Source organism: Sinohyriopsis cumingii, chromosome 8, assembly GCF_028554795.1.
Source record: "Sinohyriopsis cumingii isolate HCF-2022 chromosome 8, ASM2855479v2, whole genome shotgun sequence".
Lineage (NCBI taxonomy): Eukaryota > Metazoa > Mollusca > Bivalvia > Unionida > Unionidae > Sinohyriopsis > Sinohyriopsis cumingii.
The window spans coordinates 56,875,426-56,893,858 of record NC_142968.1 but is presented as its reverse complement, the minus strand read 5'-3'; the positions used below and the strand labels follow the sequence as shown (position 1 = coordinate 56,893,858).

The window sequence follows — 18,433 nt, the reverse complement described above, 5'->3', positions numbered from 1 at the left end:
TATTGACTTCATGTCATGTGACTATCAGTTGTGCAACCTTCACATCAGGTTAGCAGTTTATCTTTCATATAAAAACTCTTGTCATATTTCCCTCAAAGGGTACTCATTGTAAAGTTTGGCTGCTCAAATATTTCATTCTCCCATTACCTATTCACCTATCATTAGATAGAGAAAGTAAATTTTATATTAAATTCTTTTTGTCAAAGAATGCTTGCCTGACAGCATCGCTTTAAAACCCTCCAACACTTCCCCACAAATGCAAGCAGCCCCATTGATGTTTTGCTTAAGGGGGCAGGGTCCAGTTTTTATGTACAAATTTAATGCCGCAATCAGTGACCTAGTATAAAAAATCATAAAAAATCAAATACACAAGTGAGGTCAAAAAGGTCCATATTTTTAAATACCTATATTAAAACAGAGCATAAGAATAGTATTCACTTGACCAGAGAAGTCAATGGCAGTTCATAGCAGAAGAGGTTTATGCACCCCAACCCCTATTTTATACCTGCATTTTTCACATCCAAATGCCATTTTTGACAGCATGTAGTACTCACAGTGCAAACGCAAGCCCTTTCCCTGGATGAAACTTTTGAAAAACATTGTCTACTAAATAGTTTGATGCAATTCAGAATAGTTGTCATCCAAGCCGTTTTTGAGATACTCGGCTTGCCTTGAACCCACGTGTCTACTGCTATGGGAGGCTAGCTCTTCTTCCTAGCCAACTATTGGTATTTCACTATCAACATACTGCAGAGCAACTATGGAAGGTGTACATGACTGACATCAATTTCAAGAACAACACAAGCCCAAAACACCTAGTTCACAAATATATCCATATCTATAAATAGTAAACAGTAATAGCTGAAAAAGTCACACCATAGCCTTAAGTTAAGAAATTTGCCAGGGGCCAAATTACGAAACTGGACCCTGCCACCTTAAGGATTTGGCTCAAAATGGTTTATGTCAAAAGTTGTGTACATATCACATATTTAGACATTATCTAGTACAATGGTATAAAGGAAAACTTTTTGTGCACAAAACTAAAAATGATATTATGCTTTTAAAAAAGTTACCTCTTTGCGGCAAAAAGCACTGCATTATTTACATTGTGAATTATGACTGACTGCATTTCTTGAAAGATTTCAAATTGTTTGCAACCTACAATGCTCTTGGTCTTTGTTTACCACCATAGCATCAGTACAAAATCAAAATTCCTTTAAAATGTTTCATGAATGTCAAGAAGAGATCTGGAAGTTATACATTTTAGGAGGGAATAACAGAAATGCTATGTTAGGTGTCAGTGACAGAAGTGAAAAGTTTCTCTAAACTCTTCTAGCAAACTTAAAGAAATCACCCATTTAAGTAAATCATGAACTTTAGAAGTACTCTTAGACTGATATAAAAGAAGTGGTTCCTAACTTTTCATTATCATTCTGGAGATGCTAATAGCAACATCAGTGTTGTGTGAGTGTATATTGGTGGGGGGGGGGTTCATCGCAACACAAGTCTAGCTAGTCTGGAAAAGTCAAAGTTTAATCAATTAACATTAGACAATGCTGGAATATTGATATACTGATGTGTAGGACCCTAAAATTTACAAGGAGTGACATATCAAATAAATTCATTGATACATAGCCAATGAAATTGACCATACATATACAAATTACTCAATACAGTTTAACAGAGAAATTTCTTCTCAGACACTAATTTACTTACAACTGACTTTAATGTTTTCTGGAGTTTACAAAATCATAGTAAATAATAAGATAAGGTATAGAACAAATATTTATAGCGGAAAATCCAGTTCAAGGTAAAAAGCATATCACCAGCTTGGCTTTTGATAAGCACGTACCATAAAACAACTCCTGCAGAAGCTAAGTCAATCCGTCAAAGTCACTCTCTTGTGCACTTAGATCAGAATGACTATCTGGATGAGATTGAAGCTATTGTTTCTTTCAGCATGACTAACCGATTAATCCTACTCTCACTATGCAAACTGACACCTGCAAAAAGAAAAGAAACAAGTGATACTGATGTACTTTTAACATTCAGTGAAAACATAAGACTTTCAGAGGAGAAACTGTATGTGCATTGTCAAATGCATGAAGCTGCCACTTAATTTTAAGCTTTTCCCCCTTTGTTAACTGAACCTAGAAATTTCAAGATATATACATAACACTGAAACATTTTCTACTATCACCCAAGTGTGAGATATGAATCTCTTATGTCAACTTCAGAGTGGGGTCATGAAGGTAGAAACTATGTCGGTGTGCTAAAACTTTCATTCTTCTCACCAAAATATACCAAGTAATATGCCATATGCATCATTATTTCTAAGACTGTTCCACTGGTGACATTCAATATTCACAACAGTATGTTTATGTATGATTTCTCTGAATTCTATCTGCTCCTGTGGAGTTAAATTACTTTAAAGAATACATGTTGACATGCTATGCAATTGTTTAGGTGTGTCTGTATTGAAATGTGAATAGTATTCATAAAAATAGAGGTGCAAAACCTTGACAGCTACAGAAAGTGCAAGACTATACATTATGGTTACCATTTTGTTCCCATATTTAGTAAGTTATATCCAAAATATGCTACTTTGTCATGATGTAAACAGTCCTCACATGGAGGTACAAAACACAGTTACCTCCCTCTCCAAAGATCATCACATACAACACTATGTAATATATGGAAAAAGGAAGGAGATATAATAAAGCTAATGCATAAAAATTATTTAAATATACACAAAGAAACAGAAAAGTGTAATAGATGTGGCTGACTGCACCATCAAAAAATGATCAATTTTCCTTAAGGGGGCAGGGTCCAGTTTTTATGTACAAATTTAATGCCGCAATCAGTGACCTAGTATAAAAAATCATAAAAAATCAAATACACAAGTGAGGTCAAAAAGGTCCATATTTTTAAATACCTATATTAAAACAGAGCATAAGAATAGTATTCACTTGACCAGAGAAGTCAATGGCAGTTCATAGCAGAAGAGGTTTATGCACCCCAACCCCTATTTTATACCTGCATTTTTCACATCCAAATGCCATTTTTGACAGCATGTAGTACTCACAGTGCAAACGCAAGCCCTTTCCCTGGATGAAACTTTTGAAAAACATTGTCTACTAAATAGTTTGATGCAATTCAGAATAGTTGTCATCCAAGCCGTTTTTGAGATACTCGGCTTGCCTTGAACCCACGTGTCTACTGCTATGGGAGGCTAGCTCTTCTTCCTAGCCAACTATTGGTATTTCACTATCAACATACTGCAGAGCAACTATGGAAGGTGTACATGACTGACATCAATTTCAAGAACAACACAAGCCCAAAACACCTAGTTCACAAATATATCCATATCTATAAATAGTAAACAGTAATAGCTGAAAAAGTCACACCATAGCCTTAAGTTAAGAAATTTGCCAGGGGCCAAATTACGAAACTGGACCCTGCCACCTAAGCATTAACTGGATTACATCTGGTATTTATGTTGCCACCTATCTGTGAAATGGGGAGGTAATTTATAAGAGTTCCTTCTCTTTGTATCTATAAAAACAGCAAACCCGTCATTCAAAACCACCCCTTCAGCCAACAAAAGTAGTCACTTAAGACAGGTTCATGAAAGAGAATAAGTTTTTATTGCCAAAATTCATCTGGTTTAAGAAAGAAAAATGCGTATAATTTACATATATTTTGTTTTCTGTTTATATTGCTTGTTGAACTATTACAAGCATTCTTATAAAATATCATATAGCACTAAAAATATGTCGATCATAAACATTATCATTTTTTTTTTTGATGTACGCATGTAGTCTACCAAAACCTAAGTCACCCAAGGCATAAATAATGAATGGAGCAACAAAGTAAACAAAGGAATAACAGATATGCTGAGTGAACATATGACAAGATCTCTGACTTCGGCACATTTGTCCTCATGTACGGATTTGATAACTTTAGCATTAATAAAACAACAGAGAATACTTACCCTTGCAAAAACTTTAGAATCCGGTCATCCAGATAAAGCAAATAACTTAATATGAGAAAAAGACAGACCTCATTCACCCAAGTAATTACACATTGTAAATCCACAAATACGATTTAAGGCAGTAGTCTGTCCATTATGTTACAGTGAAAACCTAGTTGGAATATATCTTTTCATGACATTATTGGCATGCAGCAGGTTTTCACAGCAGATTCAAAACAAATACAAACCTTTGAACTGACCATGTACCTCCATGATTGTTCATCCGAAAAAGATGGACTTCATGATAATGGAACTACAGTGGTAATTTGACAAATGCATAAGTCTGGTTTATGGTCTTAGTCATACCATATATGCTCGTTTATAAGTCAAGTCCAAATGCAAACTGCGGACCCAGATCTGCCATTGTATAATGCACCAGCAGATCTGGGTCTGTGCAGTTTGTTAGATGTAAATATTAGAACAAAGAACATATACCTTGGTCTGCAGGTGTATAAAGATCTTTGTTGTTGTAGTTTGACTCGACTTGTTAATGATTATATATGGTACAACTTTACCATATAAATCAGATTAAACCCAGCATCTGACTTTTTCCTTCATTTTGTTTTGGAACTCTGCCTACAGACTCAACTCAGCAATTACAAAGGAATAAGTGAATGTCTGTAGTATTTACATCTGGTTTTTGATATGGTCATTCATAGCAGCTTTGAAATACATATTTTTCCAGAAAATCATGGTCACTCACAGCAGTATATTTATGTGCAGTATATACTCACAAGTCGAGTCAAATTGCAGTGTAGCATAATGTTCCTATTTTGTTATTCTACTGGTTACTCTTAACAAACTGCACAGACCCAGATCTGTCAGCATATCATGCAATTGTTGATGTGGGTCTGTGCATTTTTCATTGGACTCATAGCAATTATATTAAGCAATTATATGTGATAGTAAAATCAATCTGTGCAAGATGGTATTGTTCTTAATTGACAGGTAGTCAGTCATAGACAGTGTTACTTAAATCGGGTATTGTTATGTAAAGATGAGGCTGGGTTCCAGTGGTAGCAGAGTTTATTTCCCAGTATTAAGTAATCTAGTAAGAGTTCTCAGAGAAAAACAATTTGTATAAAATGCTGTCTCATCGGATGGTCTTGCGTGATTGTTTTGTCTTCTTAAAAGTTGTGCTGTATATAATTTTCTTTTTCCCTAGCCATGTAGGGGATCATTAGGTCAAAGTGACCTACTTTTCTTTCTTTGACAACCCTGCCCAACAGCAGTCTATTATATTAGGGATTTTTAAAAATCTCTTCTGAGAATTTTCTTAATTTGCTCCCAACTTCTGGCTCTTTCCACTGACAAACATCATGTCCCATGACTGTTAAAACAGTTGCACTGAACTTGAAATTCCCTTCTTTAACTGTCAAATACATCATTTGAATGAAAGTATACATGAAAAATGCTTTCAAACATTTGTGTACTTTTTTTCTTCAGCAAAATCTAAAAGTAATAAAAAGTCAACTGCCAAGAAATCTATACTGCAGGATTCATCACATAACAGGTCATCAGACACACAGCATAAATCTTACAGTACAAGGGCAGCAACTGGGACAATAAAACGACGGCGCTACGATCTGGAAGGATTCTTTACTGATGACCGTGAAGAAAAAGATTATGACTCTAGTAATGACAATGAGTCATCTAAAAACAGTGACTCAGAAAATGACACAAATTCATCTACATCATCATCATCTTCTTCATCTAGTTCCAACTCATCAGACTCAGAATCAGATTCAGATACCTGTGATAGAACTTCATCTCAAAAATCTTCTCAAGGAATTCGCAGATCTCTGCGGGCAGCAGCAGCAATGGAATCTTCTACCAGTGTACGATCCACAAGACACTCCACAAAAACTGACTATGCAAAATCAGCTACCTCATCTTCACAGGATAGTGGCATAAGGACTAGGTATCAGGGTCGCAGGACAGTTAAATACGAAGAAGACAGTGATGATGATAGCAGGAATAATTCTGATTCAGACTCTTCAAGGAAAAATAGTTTTAGTGTGAGTAGTCGAGGACGGGTGCGAAAGTTAACGGCACGAGCTCGTGCCAGCCTTCTCAGGGAGTAATGATTCATTGCATATTCAGTCCATATTAATTTCAGGTTTGAGCTCCACAAAGGATTCCCATCATGACATTATTATGTATAATATATGTTATTACGCTGTCAAACAGCTTGCATGTTAAATTTCTAATGTAGCTTGAAATAGTGCAATCATGTTACAGAAACTTTCCAGTTTAATTTGTGCTTGTCTCTGAGATTCATTTGTTGTGAATGAATTTATGAACATAAATTGTTTTTGTACTTGACAGAGTCTGGTCTGATCATTCTTAAGGGTTATATATTTATCACTAATAATAGCAACAGGTATCAAGAAAGTGGTCAAAAATAAAAAATTTTCAATAGAAATGAAAACCATGCCAAGAATAGTTTTGTCAGAATTTTTTGGGTATGTATATCAATACGTTCCTACTTTTTTTATGTGTTCGTATTTCCTGATATTCCTCCTTGCCTGTAGCAATGAGATATTCCTGTTTTATTTTCACTATGGCAGCTTGTTCATACTTTGTTATACATGAAAAGTACCCTGGAACCAATTATAACCCCTTAACCTTCAGATACACGTCCAATATTATAGCTTGATTTTCTCAGATACACCTCTGACGTCACTGCCTGATTGCCACTGCCTGATTTTCTCAGATACCCTATTGGTATAATTTTGTTACCATCTCTGGTCTAAGTTTCTCTGGTACCCAGTTTAAGTGGCAAGCCAGGTAAGTATAGTGGTCCCCTTTTTATATGGCCTCCCCTTCTGTATGGGGAAGGTGGCCTTATAAGAGGGATGGCCTTTCCGGAGGGGGACTATATTTGTGAGAAGTATATGTATATATATTTAGTAAGGAGCTACATGTAACTTCAAAGCATTTAATATCTTCGTTTAAAAGTAATATTAATTATTAAATGGTTCTTCTTGACTTAAAAGTAGACTTATTTCAAGTGAACATACATTAATAGTTCTTGATTCGTAAGTAAGAAATGTGATTGGGGTATTACTGGCCCACACATTAGAAAACCATTTAGAAACATTTAAATCTTGATACAAACATCTCTTGACATTTAAACTCATTCTCTTTCTATTTACTCCATTTTCCCACTGCTGCAAAATATTGTCCTTATCTGTCACAATGATGTTTATTTGAGATTTTCCAACATCATTATTGTTTGGCACTTTTTCTTCCAAAGAATTTTCCATTTACATGACCTGTTAAAGTTTTGTGATGATTTGTTCCTATATAACTAATTGTACTTCAGTTTAATCATGCAGATAAAACTTTTGTAGAATATACAAAATGCCCTACTTATAAAGGAAGTGATTCTTGTACTGTCGTGTGAATGTTTGGTCTTTGCTTGGTACCCTGTTTTGTTTAAGGTTCATTTCTCATTGTATGTTAATCCACGAAACTTATATTTAGCCTAGGTTGGCCATGTTATGATCTTGATAGTTATCACAACATTGTTGAGCCCATTTCCTGTAAACATCGGTATTTGTGCATTATGATATAATGTTAATTGTAGTGAAACATGTTTTAATGTACTTTAGCCAACACTTATTTCAGTAATGAAACCCTGACATCTGGAAACAGACATCAGAAAAGAAAATCAGAGTAATTACCTTACCATTTGAATTAAATATTGGTTTTGGACACGTATTAAATAAAATGTGTCCACTTTTGAGGTGTAATTTTGACATTTTTGCTCCTGAAATGTTGGCCACATGCCAGATAGGTGGCCATCCTTGAGGGGAACTTCTGTACAAAAAAATTTTCATACTGGCGGCTGAGTGGTGGGTGTATAAGACAGTCAGTATCTCTCATAACGGGAAAAATATTTTTTTTAAGTACAAGAAATAGTGTGTAATATGTTTATCATTTTGAGGAAGAGTTCGCGTATGAATTTTAATATAATACGAGTATGGCGTAGCTTCTGAAATTTAACAGTTTCACCAGGTTCTTGAAGTGTTTTGCCAAAATAAACATTGGAACAAAGTAGGAGGCTTCATGCCCAAACTTATACAAATTTAATATCTAGGTACAGTTATCAGTAGTTTTTGATTACTGAAATTAAAAAAATTGTACCTTGATTAGTCAATTGATTATGATCAAAATCGCTCATTTAGTATTCATAAATGGCCACCCTCAGTGCTTGAGTAAGATCAAATGATATATCTTTTTAATGTGCAGTATTTCATGAAGTAAATATTAGTTGTACAACAATAATGAGTACCATTACTTTGTGATTGGTACAATTATTCTGTTACAGTGTTTGATATCTTTCTTGGGATGCTGCAGTAACTTAGTTGGCAGAGTGTCAGACTCATAATCCAAGGCCTGTTGGTTCAGAACCCAGCCAGGGTCAGCTACTTCATTTTGTCTTTGAGAACAGCAATATCTTACATTTCCTCAGCATTATATACAGTAGGCAATAATACAACGTACACAAAAATGATATCTTTGATCCAAGATTCAGCTTGTTTTCATCTACATGTGCAGCTGTCATGTCCTTGCCAGTTTTAATTAAACAGTTTCAGTTTAATTAAATGTTTCCATCATGTGGAAATTGGTGTTAAATATGATCTTTCTTGGGCACTTTTTTTGTTTCCTGAAAATTCTATATTTTATGTGATATTTTTCTCTGCCACCAATTTCCTACACTTTCCTACATGAGAAAATAACAATGACCCAACTAAGTAGCTTAATTAGACATCAGCTTTGTTGTTTTATGACACAGCAACACATCAAGGTTATATCGTCCATTATAAATCATGTGTTGTGCATCTTTCTGTCAACAGTTTGTTACCATTCTTGAGTCCATATTTCAGATCCCGTTTCATTAAAGCTTGGAATATGGTTTATATCATAGGAACCACTTTAATGATTCTCATCATATTTGGCATTAATCATTATGAATCAACAAATTTATTCTGTGACATACTCATTTGCCTCAATAGGGTCAGGGTCACAATCATAGAGGATTTACATTAGGGTTTTGGTAACAGTCTTTCATTTACTTATATTTCCTAAACCATTGATTAAACATGGAAATTAATTTTTTAACATGCATGCTTGCACTTTTGTGCCTTGTGGTCTAGATCAATCATAAAATTGTGACTTTAGGTTAAAATTCACTTCATTTATTTATATTTCCTTAAGTCTATTATGGATTTGTTCACACCCTAGATGAATTATTACGAAGCAGTGATGATCATTTTGCAAGATGCTCACTCTCTCCTTTTGACCTTGAAGTCAAGGTCATGAATTTTCACAAAAGGATTGTGGGCTTGATGTGCAGGCAGAGACCACTTTGTATTTATGAAACTTTCTTCATATATGGGTGATATTTTTTTCTTCCCCTTTATAATTTGGATGTCTTTGATGCTATAAATATCATGATGCTGTCATAAAAGGATGATAGCTGGATAGATAGATAATGCTTAAAAACAAAAAGACAAGAAGAATATGTCACAGACACATGTAATTACAGAAGTGGACAATTACTAACCAACCCAGCCTAAGGACTTGTGATGCTATATGGTTGTTGATGAAGATGAACAGGATATATGTGGCATTGAAAGTAATGACTGATTAACTGCATGAAAATAATCATACAGTGGTAAAACCAATAAATATACAAGGAAGAGGATTAATAATTGAGGAAAGTTTGTGTATGATGCTATCTTCCTGCAGATATTTAGTGAAGTTATTCATCAGCTTGCATGCTTGCTGCTTATCACCTTTGCCATGTGCAAACATTCCTAAAAGACTATCATTGGAATATTTCCTGTTTTGTTGAACTGGGAAAGCAGTTTTTGTGACACTTTACCAAGCTGTTCATATGATTTTATTTTCATAAATTAGTGCGTAACCCATTCATTTTTTTAATTGCAACACAATTCAGAAAATATCTGTCAAATTATTCAGTATCTGATGCAGAGCTAAGTAGATTTCCTAACAGGTATCATTAATGACTGGTTTTACCATCATTTTTCCCCACACAACCTTCTGGACCCAGCTTATTGTTAGATGATTGGAAATCTATACATTTATCCAAACAGTATGTGTATTTGCACTGATATAAAATCCTTCAATCTGGAAGCCAAAATCTCCTGTATTTTACAATTTATTTTGAGCTTGTCTCTAATGCTTTAAAAGTAGATTTTCCTTTCCCTTCATGGTAGAACGGAACAATTATGCAGTCTATAATTAGTAAAGTAACGAGGTTTTGGGATTTTATGAGATGTTGTATCCCAGTACTTGTATCTTGTCTAGTAAATTAGGACCTTTGTAAAATATTTTAAGGTTGATAACAATATTCAAGCTAAAGCTAAAGTTCATTGGTCTTTTTCCTCATTTCATTTACCAGATTCATTCAAAAGCTCATCATTTTAAATAAGAATCTACACAAAAAAGATTAGTTGAAGTACTTAAGTTCATATAACCACTTAAATTTTTTATTACTATGCACTTGTGTTCTGCCAGATTTGGTACTGTGGCAACCAATACTGATTATTTACAATCTGCCTGACAGAAATGGGATCATCAGTGTCACTTGGCATGCAGTTTTGTCTTATGTTTATGCAGTACTTTCATTTTATTTTTTATACATCCTTGCACTAATTAGGACTATGTGATTTAATAGATGAAGAATGTCTTCCATTACTTATGTGATTTTTTTTTCTTCTAGATATATATTCAATTTCTGTTCTTTGTTAGCCTATTCCACTCATTAGACTTGTTTTTGTTAAATTCATCTAGATCAAGGAGAAATAATCCATCATGAAAAAAGATTCAACTCATTACCATTGTTTTTGGATAGTTAAATTCATCTAGATCAAGGAGAAATAATCCATCATGAAAAAAGATTCAACTCATTACCCTTTCTGTTACCAAGGTTATAAGGAATATATTGGTCAAAATTTTGAAAAAAATAAGTTTTATCTTTTATGTCATATATTCAATGTTATTTGCAAGTTATATATACTATATGTGTCCATTTTAAATGCATGCAACTGAAGAATTTCTGAGGAAATACTATACATATTCACTTATAAGTCAAGTCCAGATTCAAACAACATAGAACCTGATCTGCCATCATATAATATGCTTGCAGATCAGGGACTATCTTGTTTGTTATTACAGATTACTGCTAACAAACTGTCAAGACCCAGATCTGCCAGTGCATGATGAGAAGGTAGATCCGGGTCTGTGTGGTTTACAGGTAGCCTCCACTTATAAGTGAGTAGATATGATAGATCTTTTTAAAACAAAGTTAATGTGATATTTGGATATAAAGTGTAGATTTCCTGGGAGGGAAAGTGTTAATGCATGTACAGTCCAATATGTAATAAACAGACATATTGGATCCAAGTCAGTCAAACATATATTGGTATTATTTCTATCCGTGTTTTGGGAGCCATAGTTGCTCATTTTATGGAGCATCAGACTCATAATCTAAGGGTCCCAGGTTTCATACTCACCCACTTTGGCCTGAGTCAGTTGCCTGCCTCAATGTAATCTAACCCATGTTTTAGAAAATGGATGTTGGTGTGCTTCATATTTTTTGTCTGAAATGAATAATTAATTTAGAAGGATTGCCAAAGAAAGAAAAGATACAGAAGCTGCTAACAGTACTCCTTGCCTTTTGGATGGTTTATGACATTCATGAAACAAAATTGAGTATTTTAACCAAAAAAGTATATTTTCCCCTCATGCGTTTGAATATTTAGAACTCTGGGAAATATTGAAACCTTGATGGACTTGACACTTTGAAACTTTCTGTTGTCATTTATCTGACATCACATCTCATGCACTTTGCATTCTATTAAAACCATTGATAAAATAATTTTTAATTTGCCACTGCTATTTTCAAAATTGTGTTTGATGGAATAATTATATTGTGCCCATGTATGTGTGAACAGTATAGTAAAATGGATCTTGGCAGGATAAATAGAAGCAATTATCTTCAGCAAGGATCAGCACCAGTAGGCTAGCTTATGTCAGGAATGCAAACAAGTTCTGACCAAATCATGAGATTTATGATCCCATACAATTGCACATGATTGGTGATTTTCTTTCCCTGTAAGTGATGATATCACTTTTCTGTCTCTGACACAGGCTGCATTGTTTTTAGCAATGTTATGGTCTGGAGCTGAAGTGTTAGAGAGTTGTAATATATCTCTACATTAGTCAGTATATTGAAGCAAAAGTTTGATACAGTATTACTACCTGTAAGTCTAAAGTTTATAGCTGTCACATGAGCCTTTTCTGTTTTGGCTGTATTAACAGATGTTTAGTGTTTATGACACACCAATACAAGTTATATTGTGTTAAGGCAATTGGAGTAAAGTACCGTGCCCAAGGACACACCTTGGTAGTTGACCCACAGGCCCAACCCTAGGGCAAGGCAAACAAGGCAACTGCCTTGAGCCCTGCACTTTCAGGCAATGTAATTGGGGGGGGGGGGGCGCACTCATCCCTTGCTGTATTGAGACCCACAAGTCAATTTTACATCCCCAATCCCACAAAAGGGAGAATGTAGTCTGTTCTACATCTCCTGTCCAACAAAGGGAGTATAAAGTCTTCTCTACATCCCCAATCCCAAAGAGGGTTGCATTAGCAGAGAACTTCATCCTTATATTGTTGTTCATAGGTCAACCACTGGATTCTTTGTTTATCTATCAGTTCGCTTGTTTTTCTACCTTTTAAAGCATGGCAAATTGGCCAGTAAAAATTTAAGAAACCAAAATGATTCTCAAAACTTTTTTTTGTCAAAAGACTATACAAGATTTTCTTTAGAAGAACAGTTAAAAAATGACTAAAAACTTTTCAGATATTAATGACCTTATTTTGGGGGGTTTTTTTTGGTTATTTTTTAAAAAGATTTAACAGAAGCTTCAGCACTTTATTGGCTATAACATTCTGAGGAAATGGGAGTTAAGTGCCTCTTCTGTGGGAGATGCATCTTCCCTACATGGCTTTCTAATAGACTTGAATATGAGACAAAAACACCATTGGACAAGCATTTTTAGACTGGTATGTGGAAATCTCTGGTATGTCCAGTATTTGGGGAAAAGAGTGTGGGTGGGTAGGCCTCTCAATGGTCCCAGAAGTAATGTCATAACTCACACAGATGTAGAATACATACATTTGGTATGAAATCATTTTGCGCACAACAAACATACAACTGCCAGCATATCAGTGTGAGTCTTCTATATTTTGGTTCTGTATATTTACATGTTATTGATATCGAAGGACATATGGCTTCCAATTAAGGTGGCTAGAGGTGAACTATACAAGTTTTTTAAAGCTATGTCTTTGGACCTGTTTCGAAACACATGAGTTTTCAGGGGAAAGTTATTGAATGTTTTAATACAATCACACCTTATTCATTCTCTGAAGAAATCTGAATTTGCATTTGAGCATCCCAACAAATTTATGCAAGATTAAACTTATAAAAATGCGTGATTTACAGGAAATAGACTTGGCAGCTAAAATATGAAATTTTCTACTGTAAATTCATTTATTTTAATCACTATCAGTTTTTATGGTATTGGGAAAATTTCGATTTCAATTGGTTCTTTGATTTGTGGATTAAGGAATGTGTCATGTTTTCAAAGAAGGAAAAATGTTGATTGCATCTTTGAATTTGTGATTTCAACCAGGAAGTCCACATATAAATTTGATCGACAACAATTTTTTGCAGTATTTCTTTGATTAAAGTATTAAAGATAATAAGATTATAATTAATTTTTATGTGAAGTATGTCATTTTATATTGACTTCCACGGGTTTTTTTTTTTAAAGGGGAAGTAATTATGCCATATTTTTGTACAGTGTGTCATGATAGTGATTTCAGAGTTAATCAGTTGAAGGCTACAAGTTATGTGATAAGTAAGAGTTTAGAAGCATGCAGGTTTTCAGAGAAGTTTGTTTTTTGTTGTTTGCTCTGAATTAGTTTGATACAGTGCTGATAAGGATGAATTTGCCATAATACCATATACAGGTGTATACTCACTTATAAGTTTGATCCAGTTGCAAACTACATAGATCTGCTATTGCATGATACAATGACAGGTCAGGGTGTATGCAGTTTGTTTGGACTAATAAGTGAAACAAACAACATATTCCATGATTTGCCAGTGCATAATGTAACAGCAGATCTGGGTCTTTGTTATTTGCAATTGGCAACTTGCAAGTGAGTACATAATGTATGTACTATTTTGTCAGTTAATAATTACATTGGTGTAAATATTGTCATAAATTTACCACTTTGTGTTCATGTTTGTAAAATAGACATTACAGAATTTATTGTGAAGCATCTTTTGAAAACCAATACAAAATAAATATTTCCAACTCATATCTTGTTTCCACTGATTTTAAGTTTCATCGATTCCATGCTTGTGTCTTTATCCTTTGATTAATAAACATCTTAATAGAACTTAATTTTAATAATTTTAAGTTTAATAATTTTAATTGTAACAATTTGAATAGGGTCACTAGTATATGTAGTTGGCATGGAATTTTCTTTAATTCGTCTTGCAGGACAGCATTGTTACTCCAAAAGCATGCTATTCTGATCTACATTTTGTATGACCCTACTGTAAGTGTGGCCAGTACATCTTGCTTGATTTTTAGCACAAGTAGCCTGAGACCAGAAGAGCTTATGGAATGGCCTGTTGTCCATTTTCTATCTGTTAATACAAGTGTTATTTCTACTTCTACTTGGAGGATTGCTTGAAACTTCAAATGTACATTCTTCCCAAGGTCTAGTTGGTCCTAAATGAAAATTGTACTACAAGTACTCAGATATCCATTTCAAAACCTTGCTATCACTACTCCTGAACAGATATGGTCATATCAACATGGGAGTTTCACTTGAAAGATTTCTTATGTCTAGTTGGTCCTAAATCAAAATGGTGCCAATCTCAACGCAGTATGGCTGCTGTGGCAGTAAGCTTGAAAATATTGTTATTGGGGTTTGAATCACTTGATTCTATTTGGTCATAAATAAGAATGGTGTCAGACACATACAAAATGGCCTCCTTGGCAGCCATATTGAAAATATCACTACTCAATAGAATGTATTGACATAATTTTCCCCAGAGCACTTATGGCTAGTTGGTCTGGTCCTAAATGAAAATAACACTGATCTGACATCCAGTGTGGCCACAGTGGCAGCCATCTTGAAAATATTGTTATCACTCACTACTCCTCCTAGATGATGGATATATCTACATGAAGTTTTGACCAAAATTCTATCTTGTTGGTCACAAGTCTCTCAATCTGACATACAATATGGCCACCATTGAAAATCTTATCACTGCTCCTCTTAAACAGAAAGTCATATTGAGATGGAGTTTTCACAAAAAGATTTTTTTATGATGTCTGTTTCATCCTAAACAAAAATGATGCCAGTCTAACATCCAGTGTAGCCACCATGGTAGCTATCGTGAAAATCTTGTTATCACTACCTGAATGGATGGATATCCTATCAACGTGAGGTTTTTAACAACAGACTTCTTATGATATCTTGCTGTTCATCACTGAAAATGGTGCCAATCATAATATTCAATATGTCTCTCATGATGGCCATCTTGAAAATCATATTGTTACTCCTGTAGTTTTCACCAAAAGACAACTTATATCCCATGAGTCAGGGATGACGATAACTCATCTGACAAGATCAGGAACCCTGGAGATAGAAAATGATAGCATTCCATAACTGTCTTCTTTGTGTTATCACAGTTTTCAACCATACCTAAGGGCCCCGGATCACTGCCATCTCACCTCTGTCTGCATGGGTTTGAGTCCAAGGCTCGGCTAGCGTGGGTGCATGGGAAAGCCTGCCAGTAGCTTCTTGTGGGTCTGTGGTTCTTCCCTGGGTTTTCCAGGGTTCTTCCACCAGTTATACTGGCCACCATATATAGCCTGTATTGTGCTGAAAAATAGCGTTAAACCCTAGAACAACAACCACCATACCTCTGCATTGCCTGTAGCTAGGTTTTCTATAACTTTGCTGCAGGATCATCATATCAATCTCTTATAAAATCCTTACTGGTCAAAACAAGTTATTAATATTAAAAGCTAAGCAAGTCAAGCACCTGCTCATGTCATTTAACAATCCTAATCAAATTATCTTCACTGATTTTCAATTAACAGACTCTAAATTTGACCATATCTTAAAGTCAATTTTACAATAAAAATTTAGGCTGAAAGTAATCAAATATCTCATCTGTTTTTATAAAAGGTTCTTAATACACTTGTATATTGAGTATTGCATCATGGTCAACGTAGGTTCTTTTACACTTATCTGGGTGCAGTATTAATCAGTTTGTGATGAGAACATGTACCCCTACTCCCATTTTCATTTCAGTCCATCACTAGCCATCTATACTGTGAAACATTTTCCAAATGCTCGAATGAATGAACTATTTGATTTCTCATGTTCTATCTGCTTGATTAAAATGCCAAAAGTTAATCTTAATGTTTTTAGTAGATGTTGATCATCTACCATTTTCATACATCAGACTTTAATTTGTTGATAATTTGCATGTATTTGCATCTTTAGTAATTTGATCTTTTTGTTCTTAGATAAGTTGTTGGTGTTTAATTAGACATACAAGTACTTTAGTAGAATATTAGAAGCTTCCAGTTTCATTATGGAGAAACCAAAAGAAATACTCTCACATTTGTTCCACAGCCAGTGTATGTATAAATCACGAAGTTTTAACAAGGGTAGAAGCAGAACCTGTCTCCAAAGATATGACTCCTGACAGACTTTGCTAGAGGCTATGCAAGTAAGGAAACCAGCCTCAGTTGTAGACATTGCTAAAAGTTTGAAAGATACTGAGGCACCTACATTTTCTGCCACAGGGATAGAGGAGGCTGTTTATCTTGAAGAGAGACATGGAAACTGAATTGAAAAGCTCAAGCAAGTCGCAATAATGATGTTGGAACCAATAGCCCTAACATTAAAAGACCAACCAGGAGATCTTAATCAGAGTCAAGGATGTATGACAAGGAGTGTATATTTTGTGAGAAAGGTCAAATGGTTCAGGAGAGCTTCAGCACATAAAAAGTTAATCAAGAACACATGGGCCCGAGTTGATGCAAGGCTTCACAAGTGTGCAGTCAGCAATGGTGACGTGATGCAAATAGTTCATGCTTTGTGCAGTAAGAACAACACAAGGGTTGCAATGAAAACCAAAGAAAATGCAGAGGAAGTGAACATTCAGTTACATTGAAAAAAGATGAGAAATAAAGTTTATCATGAATTATTTCAGTAAATTAGAACTTGGTCAAAAGGTTGTCCTGGTCACTACCCTGAGAAACTGTAAACACTTATGAAATCTGAAGATGTCCAGGGACAGAGAATAAACCAACACAAATTTCTAGAAAACTGGAGTCTGAGCTCGGTAACGGCCTTTATATCTTCACAAACGTATGGGAATTATTGGCTGTACCTGATCGTGTGTTGTTGCAAAATTTAAAAAGAGAAGCTGTATTTAACTTAGTGGACCTAAGAATTCAACTCCTGATATAACAAAAATTAATTACTTCTATATAATAGACTAACAACTGAAAAGTTAAGGTGATCTAAGAAAGTAGGTCTTTGGCTGACAAGTTTTCATCAATATTGATCAATAGGTGAAAAATAATGCAAGATGAAATATTAATAAATATTTGTCTATACAGCTTAACTTGAACAGTATTTATCCTGTCCGAAGAAAGGTAACATGTCAGCATTATTTGTATGCACGCTATATGTTTGAAAGTGGTGTTGATGTCAACAATAGACACAATTATCACACAAACATTCAGAAACCGCAGTATTTGTCCATATGGCTTAGAAGCCTGGTGTTATGCTAAATATATTTAATATTCCTTGGAGCTTAGAAACAGTCTATTCTTTATAGGCAAAAGTCAAGATTTCCGAATGACTGTTGAGAAAATTGCAAGGAATGGCTTTTCTGAGTAGTACTGATTGCTTCAAACACTTTCATTAATTGTTGTGATTGGTTGACACTTAAAGCCACCCCTAAAAATTTAGTATTCTACATGCTTATGATGTCGGGTGGAGGAATTATTATTTCCATTTATTTCTAGTACTTTCTTTTGACGTGTATCAGTATTATGGATGCTTTGATTTCTATATTAAACACGTATTCACAATATGAATGATATTTTCATTAGGTATTACAAATCCATATGGACATGTTTTCTTTGTACAAAAATCTCCTCTCTGGAAGATGTTAATTCCAATTGCGTTTTTACCTGATAGTTTGTAAGTGTACCAGATCATATAGGTCATTTTAGAATGTCTTATTGA

The 18,433-nt window shown here is 34.6% G+C and overlaps 1 protein-coding gene across 3 annotated transcripts in view; it reads left to right on the top strand.

The window, feature by feature from the left end:
* Nucleotides 1–14,461, top strand: part of LOC149793585 (bromodomain and WD repeat-containing protein 3-like) — a 108,333-nt gene extending 93,872 nt beyond the window's left edge. For all 3 annotated transcript variants that reach the window (XM_089967545.1, XM_089967544.1, XM_089967543.1), the window contains exon 35: nt 5,480–14,461. In XM_089967545.1, coding sequence (XP_089823671.1) covers nt 5,480–6,117 — 638 coding nt within the window. In that variant the 3' untranslated portion in view covers nt 6,118–14,461. The remainder of the gene's footprint in view (nt 1–5,479) is intronic.
* Nucleotides 14,462–18,433: the final 3,972 nt, after the last annotated feature.